Source organism: Centruroides sculpturatus, unplaced genomic scaffold (assembly GCF_000671375.1).
Source record: "Centruroides sculpturatus isolate CEXI.00-Female unplaced genomic scaffold, Cexi_2.0 scaffold2088, whole genome shotgun sequence".
In the NCBI taxonomy this organism is placed as follows: Eukaryota; Metazoa; Arthropoda; class Arachnida; order Scorpiones; family Buthidae; genus Centruroides; species Centruroides sculpturatus.
The window spans coordinates 13,846-30,171 of NW_019386593.1; the positions used below are offsets into that span (position 1 = coordinate 13,846).

The 16,326-nt window shown below is 34.4% G+C and overlaps 1 protein-coding gene across 1 annotated transcript in view; it reads right to left on the reverse strand.

The window, feature by feature from the left end:
* Window positions 1-1,461: 1,461 nt before the first annotated feature.
* The window catches only part of LOC111615371 (multidrug resistance-associated protein 4-like), a 56,115-nt gene continuing 41,250 nt past the window's right edge, over window positions 1,462-16,326 (reverse strand). Inside the window, exons 18-22 of the mRNA XM_023356789.1 lie at window positions 14,195-14,475; window positions 13,428-13,507; window positions 8,255-8,405; window positions 1,707-1,940; window positions 1,462-1,630 (exon numbers count right to left, since the gene is read on the reverse strand). Coding sequence (XP_023212557.1) covers window positions 1,506-1,630; window positions 1,707-1,940; window positions 8,255-8,405; window positions 13,428-13,507; window positions 14,195-14,475 — 871 coding nt within the window. The 3' untranslated portion in view covers window positions 1,462-1,505. The remainder of the gene's footprint in view (window positions 1,631-1,706; window positions 1,941-8,254; window positions 8,406-13,427; window positions 13,508-14,194; window positions 14,476-16,326) is intronic.

Here is a 16,326-nt window from a genome sequence, read left to right on the forward strand (position 1 = left end):
ACTGCTAATACTCGCTTAAACGCTTATACAGCGTGACCCATACACTAGGCAGCTTGAGCGTAGGGGTGTTGCAAGTGTCCAAGGTGGTAGTGAGGAGAGATTCCCATATAAAAACAGTTTTTCGATCCTTGCAGCTCTTGAGCATAACCGCTTGGGACCATAGAGGGTTGTAACCCTGCTCAAGTACCTTCCTTGCGAGCTCGTTTGTGTGTCTTCCCCTCCTAACATCGTCTTGGTGCTCATCAAGGCGGCTGGAAAGCATTCTAGTGGTGGCCCCGATATATCTTGTGTTTACTCCCGTTGCCTGATTTTCCAAAGGTACAACATAGACCCCCGATTTCTCAAGAGTGGAAAATTTGTCTCTATCATTACAAATAAGTTTTCGTAAGCTTGGAAGTGGGGTTAAAGGTAGTACAAGGTTGTGCTGCTTAAAGATTCTGCAGATGCGTAAAGATAGGGGTCCAAGGTAAGGCAACGCTATTTGTACCTTTGAAGACTCTCTCTTGCTGCATAAAGTAGTACTTGGAAACAGTTCTTTCTTTACCTTATTAAGCACATGTGTAAACTTTTCACGTGAAAAACTTTTTGGTAAATATCTGTATTCGGCTGAGGACGACGACAATAAGTTCGTTGAAAGTGCTAGCGATAAAAAAAAACGCATGTAACGCTGAACTCAGTGTATTTGTTTTTGTTATTATATATTAATTTGGCGTGTTAGTCATCCTATTGATTACTGTGAACAATATTCCCATAAGAAAATCCTTCCTTTAAGAAGGTTATCTGTTTTTAACAATTTGAAGTGACTTGATAAAAATTCAAGCTGTTTTTTTAATTTATTTTTAGACAAATCGCCAAGTTTAATTATTTGATCAATACCCTTTCAGATTTCCACGCACGTAGTTCATAAAAAATATTATGTTTAATAAAAAAATCACCTTTAATTTAGAATAAATATAAAATTGGCACATATATAATTAAAGATTATTAATTTAGAAATTTGTAGTGGAATGCGATTAATGTTTGAAAAATTATACGTTTTAAATAATAACTGTGTCAGATGTAAAAAGACAACTGTTGAACAGAGAATAAAAACTGAAAACCCATTGTATTTTTGCAAACATTAATTAAGTTAAATGGAGGTTTTTTTTATGTAACTACTTGAAAACAAGACGTATTTGATTGTTTTGGCCAAAACCGTTTTGCTCACAACAATTCACTGGAGTTTTCAATGCTGAAAACAAATACAATTAGTACAAATCTGTTGATGAACAACTAAGTGTATGTGACGTAGTTTTCGCTTCATAGAAAAACATGCATCACTCATAATATCCTACAATTTAATTTACATTTATACAACTATCTAAAAATGACGTAATACTCGTGTATAATCATAATAATAGTTACAATTACAGAATAGTTTCCTTACCAGAAAAGACAAGATAAAATAATCCTGTATTTCTAAATTATACGTACAATTAACAAAAAGGTTAACATTAAATACACTATTAGATTAGTTGTACACGTATTACCTGAAAATCCACTTCAGAAGTAAACCTAATAGCGTTTTGAAAAAGCATAACAAATAACAATGTATAACTCATAACAAGTCCGATTTGGCTTCCTGCTTCATCTAAAGTTGCAATTATAAATTCAGAATTGCATATATATTATACATTATACACAGCTAAATAAATCTATTTACTCACCTGGATGAATAGATACACTGAAAATAATAACAGTAATAAGTAAATTTATGTAACAAACGATGTTACCATATACAGCCAGGCATCGATTTAATGAAATGTAAATGATCCAAGTTGCAGTGTGCTTATCCTGATATTCATTAAAAGTGGAAATAAATTTATTTTTAGCGTTAAATGCTCTAATTGTTGTTAGTCCATAAAGAGATACGCTGAGATGAGAAAATACCGGACTTCTTGCTGTTAAAAAAATTTAATTATTTGAGCGAAACTTTATTAAATATAACAACTGTTTGCATATTGTATTTAAAAAAAGCAAATGAAAAGTAATTCTCGTTTAAAAGAATATCATATGTTCCAGAAGCTGCTAATTAAAATTGCATATACAGTAGAGCCTCGATTATCCGACTCAATTGGGGACTGGGGTTGGTAGGATAATTGAAAAGTCGGATAACCGAAAAGTATGGAAAAATTCATTATTAGTGTAGTATATTATTATATCCCATGTAATTAGTATATTAGTATATCGCTATTAACCTACTTTGAGTTGAATTTTCATCGATGTTAAGCCTAACAAAAATTTTTTTAAATAATAATCGTCGCTATTGTATCGTTAAAAATTAGAAAATTAAGCCTCGTTTAAATACTGGCTCCCTTTCATGGTCGAATGAGTGTTGCCAGCTAAAACACGTAAAAATAATATTAAAGTAGCCAAGACATAGCCAAGTATTGTAGTGCCACATCACTAGCGGACATTTGAAATTTGCCAACTAGGACGGTCGGTTAACTGAGGTGTCGGTTAATCGGAGGTCGGTTAATCGAGGCTCTACTGTAATATAATACAAACTGAACATCGTAACCTTTAAGGAAAAAAAATGGAATTGAAAACAAAAGATGCATTCCTAAATTCTTTGATACTGAACACACAACAAAGTGCTAAGCACGCTTTTAAATTGCTTTTAACTTGTTTGCAGAGAAAATGTGCAATAAATTATGTGTATGCTTTTTGTATGAACATGTTGTACAGAAATTGCTGATTATAATTTGAACTTTCATTATAAGCTCTAACAACAAGAAAGTACATTTACGATCAAAAGCATTTTAGCTGCTGGAACGTTTTTGTTAGATTAGTCTGGATGCAATTTGTCTTACACTTTATTTCGCACACTGGATTGACTAAAATCTTGATCCACGTGAAGAATATCTTTGTGGTCAAACATGTCAACAACAAGTCCATTCCAACATGCTCCAGTCTTGTTGTTTAATAAAAATATCCGCATGTAACAACTAAGAAAACTATCACATGATGTACAATAACCGATTGTCTGCTTCTTCCTACAATAATGATATTCTTTTCAAAAACGTGTTACTAAAAACAGCATTAACCAACTAATGTTGTGGAGTGACATATTTTACAAGTATTGGGGTACTTTCTCTTTAAACAAACGATTTGAAAATAATAATGTTGTAATTCGTACACTGAACAGCATTGAGTAAAAGTTTAAAATTGTATATGACTCGCGGTATATTTTCGATTTAGCAATATCTATTACAAACAAAACTGAACAAATTTCTGGAATATTTGTAGTAAGCAAATTCAAATATATGTAATGTTATACAAGTAAAAATTTTCTAGATTTTTCAAAAAATTCCGATTTTGACACTTATGGTTAAAAGTCATTTTGCCGTAAGCAAATAATAACGGGTTAACGCTCTCTCGCTCACATCGAGAGAAAAATTTCGAAAAATTCCTTCTTAGTACTTCTTAGTGTACATTTTTATGACATCCTAACTGTTTACCAAATTAAACTTTCAACTCCTAATCGTTTGAACTCAGAGATTATTTCTTTCTTTCTTCTTCTTCGATGGTGTTTATATGGAGATTATAGCTCAATGTAGGCTCTTTCTCCGAGACTCAGAGATTATTATTATTATGTTGGGTTTTGTGAGTTATACTCGGTTCACACCGGTGGCTGTGTACTATGCCGGACCAGAGTCAAGGCATAGCAACCAAAACAAAACCAAAATTAAATAAGTGTGTCAGTATGTGTGTGTCTGTATTCAGAAATTTCCTAACAATGTGGCATGCATTCAATATAATAGCCTTCTGTAGTGTGATATATGTATTTCTATTCAATTGTAATGTTCCCAGGCTTTTGTATAGTNACTCAGAGATTATTATTATTATGTTGGGTTTTGTGAGTTATACTCGGTTCACACCGGTGGCTGTGTACTATGCCGGACCAGAGTCAAGGCATAGCAACCAAAACAAAACCAAAATTAAATAAGTGTGTCAGTATGTGTGTGTCTGTATTCAGAAATTTCCTAACAATGTGGCATGCATTCAATATAATAGCCTTCTGTAGTGTGATATATGTATTTCTATTCAATTGTAATGTTCCCAGGCTTTTGTGTAGTGTGTGTGGTATCACACCTGTACAGGAGAGAACGACAGGTACAATAAACACCCTACCCATCCTCCACAGATGCCTGAATTGCTGGGCGAGTTCTGTGTACTTGCTAATTTTTTCAGTGCATGTGTTTTGTACATTGTGGGTGTTTGGAATGGCTATGTCTATAATGTATGTGATTTTATTGTGTTTGTCAATGAGTGCGATGTCTGGTCTGTTGTGACAAATTGTTTTATCTGTGATTATGACTCTGTTGTAGTACATTTTGTGCGTGTTGTTTTCCAATAATGTCTGTGGAATATACTTATAGTATGGCTCGTGAATGTCTACCAAGTTGTGTTACTTTGCAAGCACTTGGTGTATTATATTTGCTACTTGATTGTGTCTATGTAAGTAATCTGTCTGTGCCAAGAGCTTGCAACCAGAAATGATGTGTTGTATAGTTTCTGGCATGATGTGGCATTTTCTGTATGTGTCATTTGTTAGTGTTGTATCTTTGAGTATGTGTTTTCTGTAGTTTTTTGTATTTATGACCTGATCCTGTATGGCAATCACGAATCCTTCCGTCTCCCCAAAGAGGCATTCCCAATCTAACCTGCTATTTGACACAGCTTTGTCGACAAAATCCTGGGCCAGGTCATAAGGATGCCTGTCATGGAGTGCCTTTCGAGCCCACGATTGCTTGATGGTGTCTATGCTTTTTATGTGTTGTGTTATGTAGGTGTGATGTGAGTGTAAGTTTAATGGTGTGCTATTTGAGTCTGCAAGAGTTACTGCTATATGTAATTGTGATGTTTCTTGTTTCCTGTAGAAAAACTCTCGCAGTGACTGTATTTGTTTGTAGTGAAGGTTAATTAAGTATATCAATCAGGCCACGTCCGCCATCTTTACGTGGAAGGGTTAATCTTTCTATGGCAGATTTAGGATGATGTTGTTTATGCTTAGTGAGTGTTGTTCTTGTTTTCCTTTGGAGTTGCTCAAGATCTGTGTGAGTCCAATGTATAACTCCAAAAGAGTATGTGAGTACTGGGATGACATATGTGTTAATTGCTTTAACTGTGTGTTTTGCATTTAGCTGTGTTTTGAGAATGGCATTTAACCTACTTTGGTATTCTTTAATTAATGTTTGCTTTATTTGTGTGTGTTCTGTTAGTTTGGCCTGTTGGAAACCTAAATACTTGTAGAACTCGCCCTCTTCCATGGATTCAATAACGTCTCCATTTCCAAGTGCAAAATCTTCTTTCTTGAGGATTCCTTTTTCTATGTGAAGTGTTTTGCATTTGTCTAAGCCAAACTCCATTTGTATGTCCTTGGTGTATGAATGTGTGATTTGTAGGAGTTGATGAAGTTGTTTCAGTGTGGATGCATAAAGTTTTATGTCGTCCATGTACATGAGATGTGACAGAGTAAACTGTGTTGTTTTTTCATGTCTGATATTGTAGCCATGTTGCGTGTTGTTTAACATGTTGGATAATGGGTTCAGGGCTAGGCAGAACCAGAGAGGACTCAAGAATCTCTTTGAAAAATTCCTCGCCTAATGAATATTTCGTTTGGTTGTATTAAAGTGTTACTAACCCTGAGATGTAGTGTTGTTCTCCAGTGCTGCATAGTGTTTTGGAAGAATGCAATGAGTGACGGATGAATTTTGTACATGTGTAGAATATGTAGCAGCCAACTGTGCGGAACACTGTTGAATGCTTTTCTGTAGTCTATATATGCCATGTGTATGTTTCTGTGTTGTTTGTGTGCTTGCGTAGAATGACTGAATCTATGAGTAACTGTTCTTTGCATCCCCTGTGATTTCTACGGCAACGTTTTTGTTGTTCTGTAAGATTGTCTTGTTCTTCAACATGTTTGTATATTTTGTTTGTGATACAGGATGTCAATAATTTGTAGAGTGTTGGAAGACATGTAATTGGTCTGTATTGTGTGGGGTCTGTGGTTTTGCTGTTTTTAGGTTTCATGTAAATGATGCCCTGAGTAAGAAATTTTGGCATGTCTTGTAGGTTGATGATGATGTGTGTTAGATGTTTAGCTAGTTCCTGGTGCAGTGATGTAAACTTTTTGTACCAAAAATTGTGAATGTTGTCTTGCAGTTGTGTGTTCTGTTAACGGCGTAGCAGATGTCGTGTGTACGTTTATTTCAGCACAGAGCATAGTTGGTATGTTGTGCAAGTTTCTGTTCTCCTCCTCAATCCAACCTGCATCAGCATTGTGTGTAACAGCATTGGACCAAAGAGAAGACCAAAAAGTTGTGAGTTGTTCTGTTGGTGTGCCACTGTGCTGTGTATCGGTGTTTGTTTTGTTACTGATTTGTCTGTAAAAAAGTTTTTCATTGTTTGTGAATAATTTATTTTGTTGTTTTCGTAGTGTACATGTTTTCGTATCGTTTGAGTCTACGTGCTTTGGCTGCAAGTTTTTGTTTTAGTGTATCGATGTATTCTGTAATGTGTTTGTTGTGATGTTCATGTTTTGTGTGTGTTTTGATTTTCTTGAAAATGTTTTTTAGTTGTTTCTTTAATTTGGGTGTTATGTTGTTTTTAGTGTATTGTGTCAGCCTGCCTAATTGCTGTCTAATGTCGTTTATTTGTGTTTCTATTCTTCTCTGCCAGGCAGGCTTGTGATAGAATTGTGTTTTGTGTGTGTTTGTCTGCGATTGTATTTTCAGTCCATAATGTGTTACTACTGTGACTGGCCCAGCATAAACTAAAGTATGAATGTCTGAGAGGATAGAAATTGAATAAATGTAGTTTGGTAGCATGTCAGTGTTTACATAATTTAATGTTTTCCCTACTACCTTTGTCTTGTTGATTTTCGGTATTCGTGGTCTTTGTGTCGGATCTGTGCCTGTATATTTAGTAAGTGTTTCCTGAAATATAAGTGAGAGCGTATTAACTAATGCCATGTCTACATTATCAGAAATGGATGAGGAAGTGCCTGTAGCATCATTAATCATAGTTGTTGTATGTGTGCTATTATCAATGCTTGTTGCTGGATTTTCCTGACAGGTTACGTGATCTTCATTAATGTTAAATGTTTCTTTCTGTTGATGTATTTGATCAGCAAATAATCCAACAACAAGCATTGATAATAGCACACATACAACAACTACAATTAATGATAATACAATTAATGTTTCTGTCTGTTTATGTATTTGATCAGCAACATGTTGTTTGATAAGTTCAAGTGTTGTTTGTGGAATAAGGTTGTTGTGTATAACTGTTCTTTTTTGATCGACAACCCTTTGTTCGGTGACAGTGAGGTGAGGATATTGCTGTGTTAATCTATGGTGTAGTTGTTGTCTGTAAGCTATCATGTTTGTTTCGAGTTTTGTGATTGCGTAACAAGTATGGATGATAAACTCGTTCATTTCTGATGTACATTTCATTCGTTGGCGTGGTTTTCCAGCCTTTGTGGTCTGTGGATGCATTGCCACAGAAACACCAAGGCTAGGTTGATTCTTCACATCTGTTGAGGGCATTGCAGTAGCCATGCTTGGGCCAGCGCTGCTTTTGTCACCAATAACCAAGGAGACTGTGCCCTGTTTTTCGTACGTGAGCCTCTGCCTAACCCATGAACGCGGACCTTGTTAACCCATGAACGCGGACCTTGTTAACCCGGGCGACGTCCGAGCCGGTATCACACTTTTATCTGGTTACTACCATAATAATTATCTCCACAGAATGTGGGTGTGGTCACTCTTAGCTTCATTTCTCCCCATAGACCTTACTGGCGTCGGTGACCCTACCAGGATCTTGTGCTCCAGCCTGCATTGCTCTATGGTTCAGTAAAATTAATGGGCTCTCCCACCGCGACCAAGTGGTGACTACAGGAGAGTTATTATTGAAATGCAATGACGGGAATCCAAAACTCCTCTGTCATATGTTAGTAATTTTGTTGTTTTATCTGTTTGTTATAGGAAAAACTAAAGTCAATATGATTTGTAGAGAGTGTAGTAAGAATTGAATGATTTGATAGATTGTCTTATATAACAACGAATTTCTGCGTAATTGTTTTGTGTAATTAATGATTTTACTGTTAAAATTAACTGCATATATTCACAAAACGTTAAGTAATGAGTAGTGAAAAAATTTTATGCTATTCAGTTAAATAAAATAAACTATAAGATTTCTATACACTTACATTTTCCTTCAATAACTTTTATGCTGTTCAGCACACGGCTGTGTATTGTCCACATAGCGTAAAATAAGATTGAAATGACAAATATCAATATGAAAACATAAGGACAGAGGATTGCTTGAAGAACACATGTTCCAGCAAACAGAAAGAATGCCTAAAATATAATAATATAAATTGCTAATAAATAGAAATTTATCTGTCATTTCAATATAGTATAAATTATTTCAATTATTGCTATTCATATCTGAGCCGTCGGGCCTATCTACGGGCCTGAGCAGAGAATTGAGCGAATTTCGCGCAAAATTACGACTTTGTAATTTAATTTCTTAACGCGATTGTTATAAAACAACATCGCTCTAGATTGAATCAGATGACGTTCTCTCTACAAATACGGAGAGGAGTTTTTGTAAACGAAGAGTCATACAAAACGGAGAGTCCTACGATAGAAAAACATTTAACTGTAAAAAAAAGTCAGCTGCTATTAAACGTCAGCGGAAGAAATCTATGCTCGCACCTTGGAATGAATTTGCGTCATATCAATAGCCGATCACATGATCATTTTCCCAGGTATCAAGCGTAAAATTTGGAGACACCGAAGTTCCGGGCGGTCTTCCCATCCGAATCCGAAGGAAGGTGAATAGATTAATTAGTGCCATGATGAATCGACGACTAGATGCCAAGTTCGACGGATCTCCACAAACGAACTGTCCAGGCCCATGCAAGTCAACGAAAAAGGACCCACCATACGATTACCAATCCTCTTCGAATTCCTCTCTCTCCGATCAAACGAACGTCATATGATTTGACCAACGAATATTGAGGTCTTGATATATATAGATTCTTATAAACTCTCTCTCAGCCGAAATAGCGACAAAGCTAGGTCATTAGGTCAGCACACGAGCTGATTAGAAATTTTTGTCGATCCACTCCATAGGAGTGTATATGTAACTTCATTTAACCGCATCTAATCTTAGAATTAGTTATATGTATCGTAGGTTTAGTTGTGTAATAAACTTTATTTTGTTAATTGTTAAATTTGTACACCTGTCTTACGCACCAAAAAGAACACCTATCGACTTGCTTAACAACCCCACTACTCGATAAAAAGCCATCCAAACGACAGAGTGGACGAGTTTTACAAACTCGACGTGAAAGTGGTAATTAGGATACTGACTCTGCCACTCGTAATCTCACAGATATGTAAATGAATATGAAATTAAACGACATAGTAACTATCCCTTTTAGCATTTCAATGGAAATCCATCGCAACACGCGACAAGTTCATCATTATTCAAACATTACTGGTAACTTAAAATTTTTTCGCCAATACTTACAAGACAATATTAATGAATTTATTATATAATAGCTTATTTATTTAATTAACACTAGAACGTGACAACAATCATTATGACTGTTGTTGAGTGTTACTTATTTGCCAAATTGATGAAATTTGTGAGAGAAAACTGAAATATTTTTTACGTTTTTTGAATTTCAATGTTTTACGCGGCCACCGACTTCTATATTCGAAATACGAGGCCGTCCTGAGGTATAAATGTCTTTACTTACAACCGTAAAAGTAGCAATTTTGAACGCTGATTTATTTTGTTACTTTATATTCCTGTTCTTTAATTTATTTACTTCGTTTCACGTGCGTATATATTTAGGCTTGTGAATATCAATCCTTTTTTAATCTAGTTTTAGTTGCTTTCTCTGTGTCTTTTATTAGGACAATTATTCGTTTCAGAATCGATAGAATTATTCACATATATATGCAAAATATGATAGATTTCTTTATTTTCTGTATACTGGAGATGAAATTGCAAGTAAGTTAGCAAATATTTCCAAAAATAAATTGGAGGGTAAGTAGAAATGAGTCTTATATGTCTGTGAGCCAGCGAATTTTTGCGGGTCTTTTAAAAATTTAAATTTTCTTGTTAATTAACTTCGGAAAAAACCCGAAGATTTTGTACTAGATCGGATACACAACTCGCTGAGGAAGTTTACAATTAGGTGTGAAAAATGCACCGTCATCGTCAACAAGAATCGATGACGTGTCAGCTCTCGCACGAAAAAGTATAAAAGCTCGAATCTCCGTAACCTCAAGGCGATTCGTCATAGGAAGTTGTACTTAGTAATAGTGTCACCGAAACTCCCAAGCCTCCATTCAGCGGACCCGATCCAGCTATAGAGAGAGGACCTCGAATAGAAGACACGGAAGACACCACATCCTGAACGTTCGCGAATTCGCCCTGCCACCGACAGATATTTTGGGGTATATAGGATTTGTAAGCGCTCTCTCCCGAACTCGAAATTCGTGCTCGAATTTATGTAAATAGTAGAGATAACCGCTTTTAACCTCTTGTAGTGCTTAGTTGAGTATATAATAAATGCTTGTTTAGTTTTAAACCTGTTTCCTGTCATTTAAGGACGCCTATCAACTTGCTCACCTCCCTCCCCACTCGAACTGCCCTCCTAGCCATCAGACGACGCCGAGATCGGGTTTTATCAACCTGTTGCCGAGTAAGTGGTCAGTGGGAGATTGATCACTGACTCGCGGTTTATCTCACATGTCTATTCTAACAAAATCAGTGCTAAACTGGATAGCGATGAGATCGATTGTGATAAACAACAGCATTTGACTTAGCTTAATATACCTCTCACGAACGAACAAGCATCATTCTCTATACAAAGACGTATAACATATCATTTGATAATTTTTTGAGTATGCTGCTTATTACTGGTTTAAGAGATATACATGAAGTATTTTGTTATATAATAATTATAATTACTACTCTGCGGGTTAATATTACTGTCATTGCCTATGTTTTAACGTTAAAAAACTACTTTTATATATTTACAGGTACTCTTCTCTTAGACAGTTAGAAGAATATTTCACTGGTGTAGTTTGCAGTGCTTGCTCTTCTATTATACGAATCACATATAGTTCCTCGAATCTGAAAAGGAAAACCTTCCGATTTTTCAAACTACTAATGTAATACTGTTCCTACTATTGCATAATATTCCAGAAAGCTACTTTTGGTACAATTACTATATAAAATCATGCTTCAAATTATAAAAAGCACACAATTGAATAGTAGCGGTTGTAAGCATACAGAATGTCTTGTCAATGTCAAATTTATATAAAAATATCTTTTGATTGCATATACAGTTAACTACATCAAACTCAACTAACAGAGAGTAAACATTGTCTGAGTTTATTAGTATCTCAATTGACAATATTTTTATTTATAACTAGCTGTTACCAGCGGCTTTGCCCGCGCGGATTTTGCAAGCAAACCCCATTTATATTCAGTATTTCAACAACCATAGTAATTGTTATATAACACCTACCGCTGAGAATGATGAAAATTGCCGAGAATAAAACAAACTATTTTCAATTTGATAAACTTTCTGGAACGTTTACAATCTTTCTATAATAAAACCAATATACAATAACAAATTCGAACTTAAAATGGTTCAAACATTTTTAAAATCGAAATACATAAAAATATTTATAACAATGTCTGAAATGTTATTAATTTAATACACCTAAATACTCGATGAAAACTAAATCCTCTCCCTCTCCTGCCCGCGGGGGAATTTCGAAAAATCCCTTCTTAGTGTGCATTGCCATGGCCTACCCTACTAAAACGCAGATAAAAACAAAAAATCGCATCTAAAATAGTACAGTAGAAGCCGTTCTTCCGGTTAAGCCTTAATTCTCTCTCTCTCCCCCCTGGGGAGAATTTTGAAAAATCCCTTCTTAGTGTGCGTTTTCATGACGTACTCTGTGTGCCAAATTTCACCTCTTTAGATTCAGCGGTTTGCTCTGGGCGATGATGAATCAATCAGTGACTCAGTCAGTCAGGACAAGTAATTTTATATATTTCGATGTTAAGAAAAATATTATTGTATTAAGATAGGCTCTATTAATAAGTTTTTTAAACTAAGATTATATTTGAAAGGAACTAATAAACTTTGACAGTTCTATATACAGCAATATACATTATTTATCGTCCTATCTGAAACAATTATATAGGAAATGGTTTTGCGCTCTTTTATATATAAAAATGCACATTACTTATGAGTTTTTAATGGAAAAATTTTCAACTACTGTTTTCTAAAAAATGTATATGGGTTGAGCAAAATCTGAGTTAGCGTGGAGTTTACTGTACTGTACAGTTTTTTTTATTTTAGGGTTATAAGAAGCAGTTTAAGTTTTATAGAACTAATAAGCGAAACTACTTTATTGACTCTTTCCACACTTTTGACAATAAAAGGGCCTTTTTTATTTAGCCTATGCTCAAAATACCTGGCATTTATTGACTTTTCTGTAGCTGATCTTAGGTTCATGAACAGATTTCGTTTGATACCTAACTGGCTCAGCTGTCAATGAAAATAACTCTATGTGAAAAATATGATTATGACCATTTTTACAAATATTCGCACATATATGCAAAACATGTCTCATTAATAAGTTATGTTTTTTAGTGCATCGCCTATGTAACACTAATCAGACTAAAACATGCATAGGCTCTATAAACACAAAGAAACTATATATTTAAAGATTAGCACTGTCATGAATTTAATGTACACGTGAAGTCAGCTGCAATTTATTGGTTCTGATTGAAACATAGCGCAGATTAGCTGTGGAAGTCATTCCAGTTTTGCATAATAATAATGAAAATCCACCCGAAATTCTCAAAATCTAAAGAAAAAGAAGGTTGACAAAAAGAGATAAATTACCGTGCAACAATTTCATTCCAAAAAAGTTACACCAATGTCAAACTTCAAAGACACGATAAAAAGATTCTTGTTCATGAACACTCCCGTGTTATACTATTTTTTTTTCCAATTTGTATTTGTTTCGGTAAAAGAGTTAATATCAATGACGTAGTTGAGGAAGTTAGCCAAAACATAAAAATTTCGATACAGTGTTGCTGACAAGATTTTACAAAAGATTATTAATGGCTGGGATAAATGCATCAATTCTCAGTGATTAGGATAAAAAGTAGCATACACTGCATGCTTCATTTGCTGAATTTCACGATGCTATAACAAAGTACAGGCTATGAAATTCCTAAATACAGTTTAGTAACTGCATATCCCGCATAGCTGTTTATTATTTAACATTCATTTTACACACATTTAAATATATAAAATTATGTAAACTTACTTTCAACAATTGGTGAGCATTGTTAGGTAAAATGTCATCTACGTTATTCACATCTTTAGAAAATCGATTTAGAACATTTCCTAAAAATATCAGTATAACAGATATTATTTGAATTAAAAACTTATGTAAAATTTATGTATTGGATTAAAATTATTATTTATACAACATATACAACATAGCATATCTGTATGATTTACAGTTGTCACCTTGACATTTTTTTTCATACCTGAAGTTTTTGTACAATGTACATAGTTATGTTCGTAAAGTATTTAAATAGAGCAATGAAGCTATAATTATGTAAATGGACTTATGAAACAAAATGCAGTACAAGATCTCATATATCTTCCAAATACAGTTTAACAGGATTTCAATAGAATTTTGAAAAATAGGTTTTTCAATAGGTTTTGAAAAATGCTTTTCCTAAACTTCCTTTGCATTCATATCCAACATCGCTTGCATATCACATCTTATTACTGAAAATGGCTTTTGTTCTTTTTCTGAATTTTTGTTGCATTCTAACACATGTATTCTTATTACTATCTGCTTTCGTATATTATATCAGAAATAGGAATAAGTAATGCATATATTATTCACAGATAAATTATATTCTTGGTGATAATGAAACAACATATTAAGCTTTTGAGTGAAATATTTTCAGTATTTTATCCAAAATATTTTATTTTCAAATCTCATTGAGCATTATTTAACTTATTATAAAATTAAAATTAATTTATTAAAAAGTTTACTAATCCATAAATTTTACATACCAACAGGAATTTTATCCAAAAATGAAATTGGAGTTCGAATAATACATTGAAACATATTCTTGTGCAGCTTCAAAGATGCAGCAATGAAAAAATTATACAATAGTAATCCAGAAAGTATCATCATAAATAATACTGCAAATGTTAGTCCAAGGTAAACATATACATTATATTTGTCACTATAATATAAACCTTGGTCTTCACTATTGTTAAATATTGTTGAATTAAATTTCAGATTTTCAACATTATTTACATTTTTTGTATAGATCCGTTTGTTATACAACCTGAAAATTGAACAGAAAATAAAAATTAATTTACTGAATTATATATTTGTTCAACAAGCAGAAATACAATAACACTACTTAAATCCATTGAAAAAGGCAATACCATTCAGTAACATGGTCAATTGGTAAAACATTTTCGTAAATCAATAAAATGATTTAAATGAAAATTTAAGCTACATTATCATAATTCAGCATTAAATGTTGAAGTGTGAACATTCTTGTTATCTCTTACATTGTGGCTGTAGCTTTTACAGGTGATGCGTTTGTCAAGGAAAATACAACAGAAGACAGGTAGAAAACAATTTAACAAGATGGAAATGAAGATGCTGTTTCAAATTGTTATTAAATATAGAATGAAACTTGTAGAATACTCGAGTCTCCGTTCAAAAATGTGCCTTTACGGAGGTCTCCAAACGTGTAGATTTGTAAAAAAAACTTGGAGGTTCAAATTTGACACGATTCCAATACTTTTCCGTTTTATATACATAAGTTGGTAAGTAAAAAGGAGTCGGAGTCGGCGGATTTTTTGACGACTCTGACTCCGATTCCGACTAAAACACCGAAACTCCACGACTCCGACTCCGACTCCACAGCCCTGATTAAGTGTAAAGATGTTCGGAAAAAACCCGAAGAATTTGAACTAGATCAGAGGTCACCGATCGTAATAACAATTAGATGGGAAAGTTGACAGTTAGGTGTGAAGAATGCACCGTCTTCGTCAACAAAAGTCAATCACGTGTCAGGTTTTCCACGCGAATGAGATAAAAGCTCAAATCCCCGGAAGATCAGGGCAATCTCTCTGAAGTTATACTTCTCGATGTGTGCATCTCGTCTCCCGGATCTCCATACAACGGACTCGAACCGACGAAAGGAGAAGATACCGGCAGAAGACCATAGGAACTTCTACATAACACTTAATCGCCCCACATAGAGCTCTCTTGGAAATAAATATTTGAACCTGCGGACTCTCTCTCTCACTAATCGTATTTTTAGTTTAACCCTTTGAGAATAGAGTATAGTATGTTATCCGCCATTACTCTTAGTTGTATTTAACCGCATTTAACCTATATATATTGTTATCGCCTATGTATCCTAGCTTAGCTATACAAATAAATGCTCGTTTATTTTGTTAACCTGTCTCCTGTCATTTAAGAACAACTGACAACTGACTGACGCACTCCCCACTGGATTTACCCTCCTAGCCATCCAACCGACTCCGAGATCGGGTTATTCCAACCTGTGCAGAGTAAGTGGTCATTTGGGGATTAACCCAGTGACCCACTGTTTATCTCACAAAAATAGTAAAAGTAGAATAGGCATCTTTTTAAGGCAGAAAAAGAAACAAAGGAAAAGAGTGAACAAACTAATTAAATAGGTAAATGTCTCTTCAATCCGAACAAATCTTCGGTAGACTTTCTCACAGCTCTACAGGTTATAAAACTCCTTTATTGTTATTCACAGATGCATTTCGGGCAGGTTTAATTTTCCAGCCCCTCTTCTTAAATTAAACCTTCCCGAAATGCATCTGTGAAAAATAATAAAGGAGTTTTATAATCTGTACAGCTGTGAGAAAGTCTACCGAAGATTTGTTCGGATGGAAGAGACATTTACCTATTTAATACGTAATACAGCTACCATTAGAAAATTCAACACGAACAAACTAATGCATGGCAACCTAAGGAAAAAGAGCTGACTAGAGCTCAGGTAGCAAATCTATTCAATTTAAGTGAAATGAAAAAGGATAAGTTGACCCCTTTGCTGAACATAATATATATAAATACAAACAGGTGGTTGCAAAGGATGATTTTGAAGTGGGATATTGCAATTTCACCTAGCATAAGATAGATACAG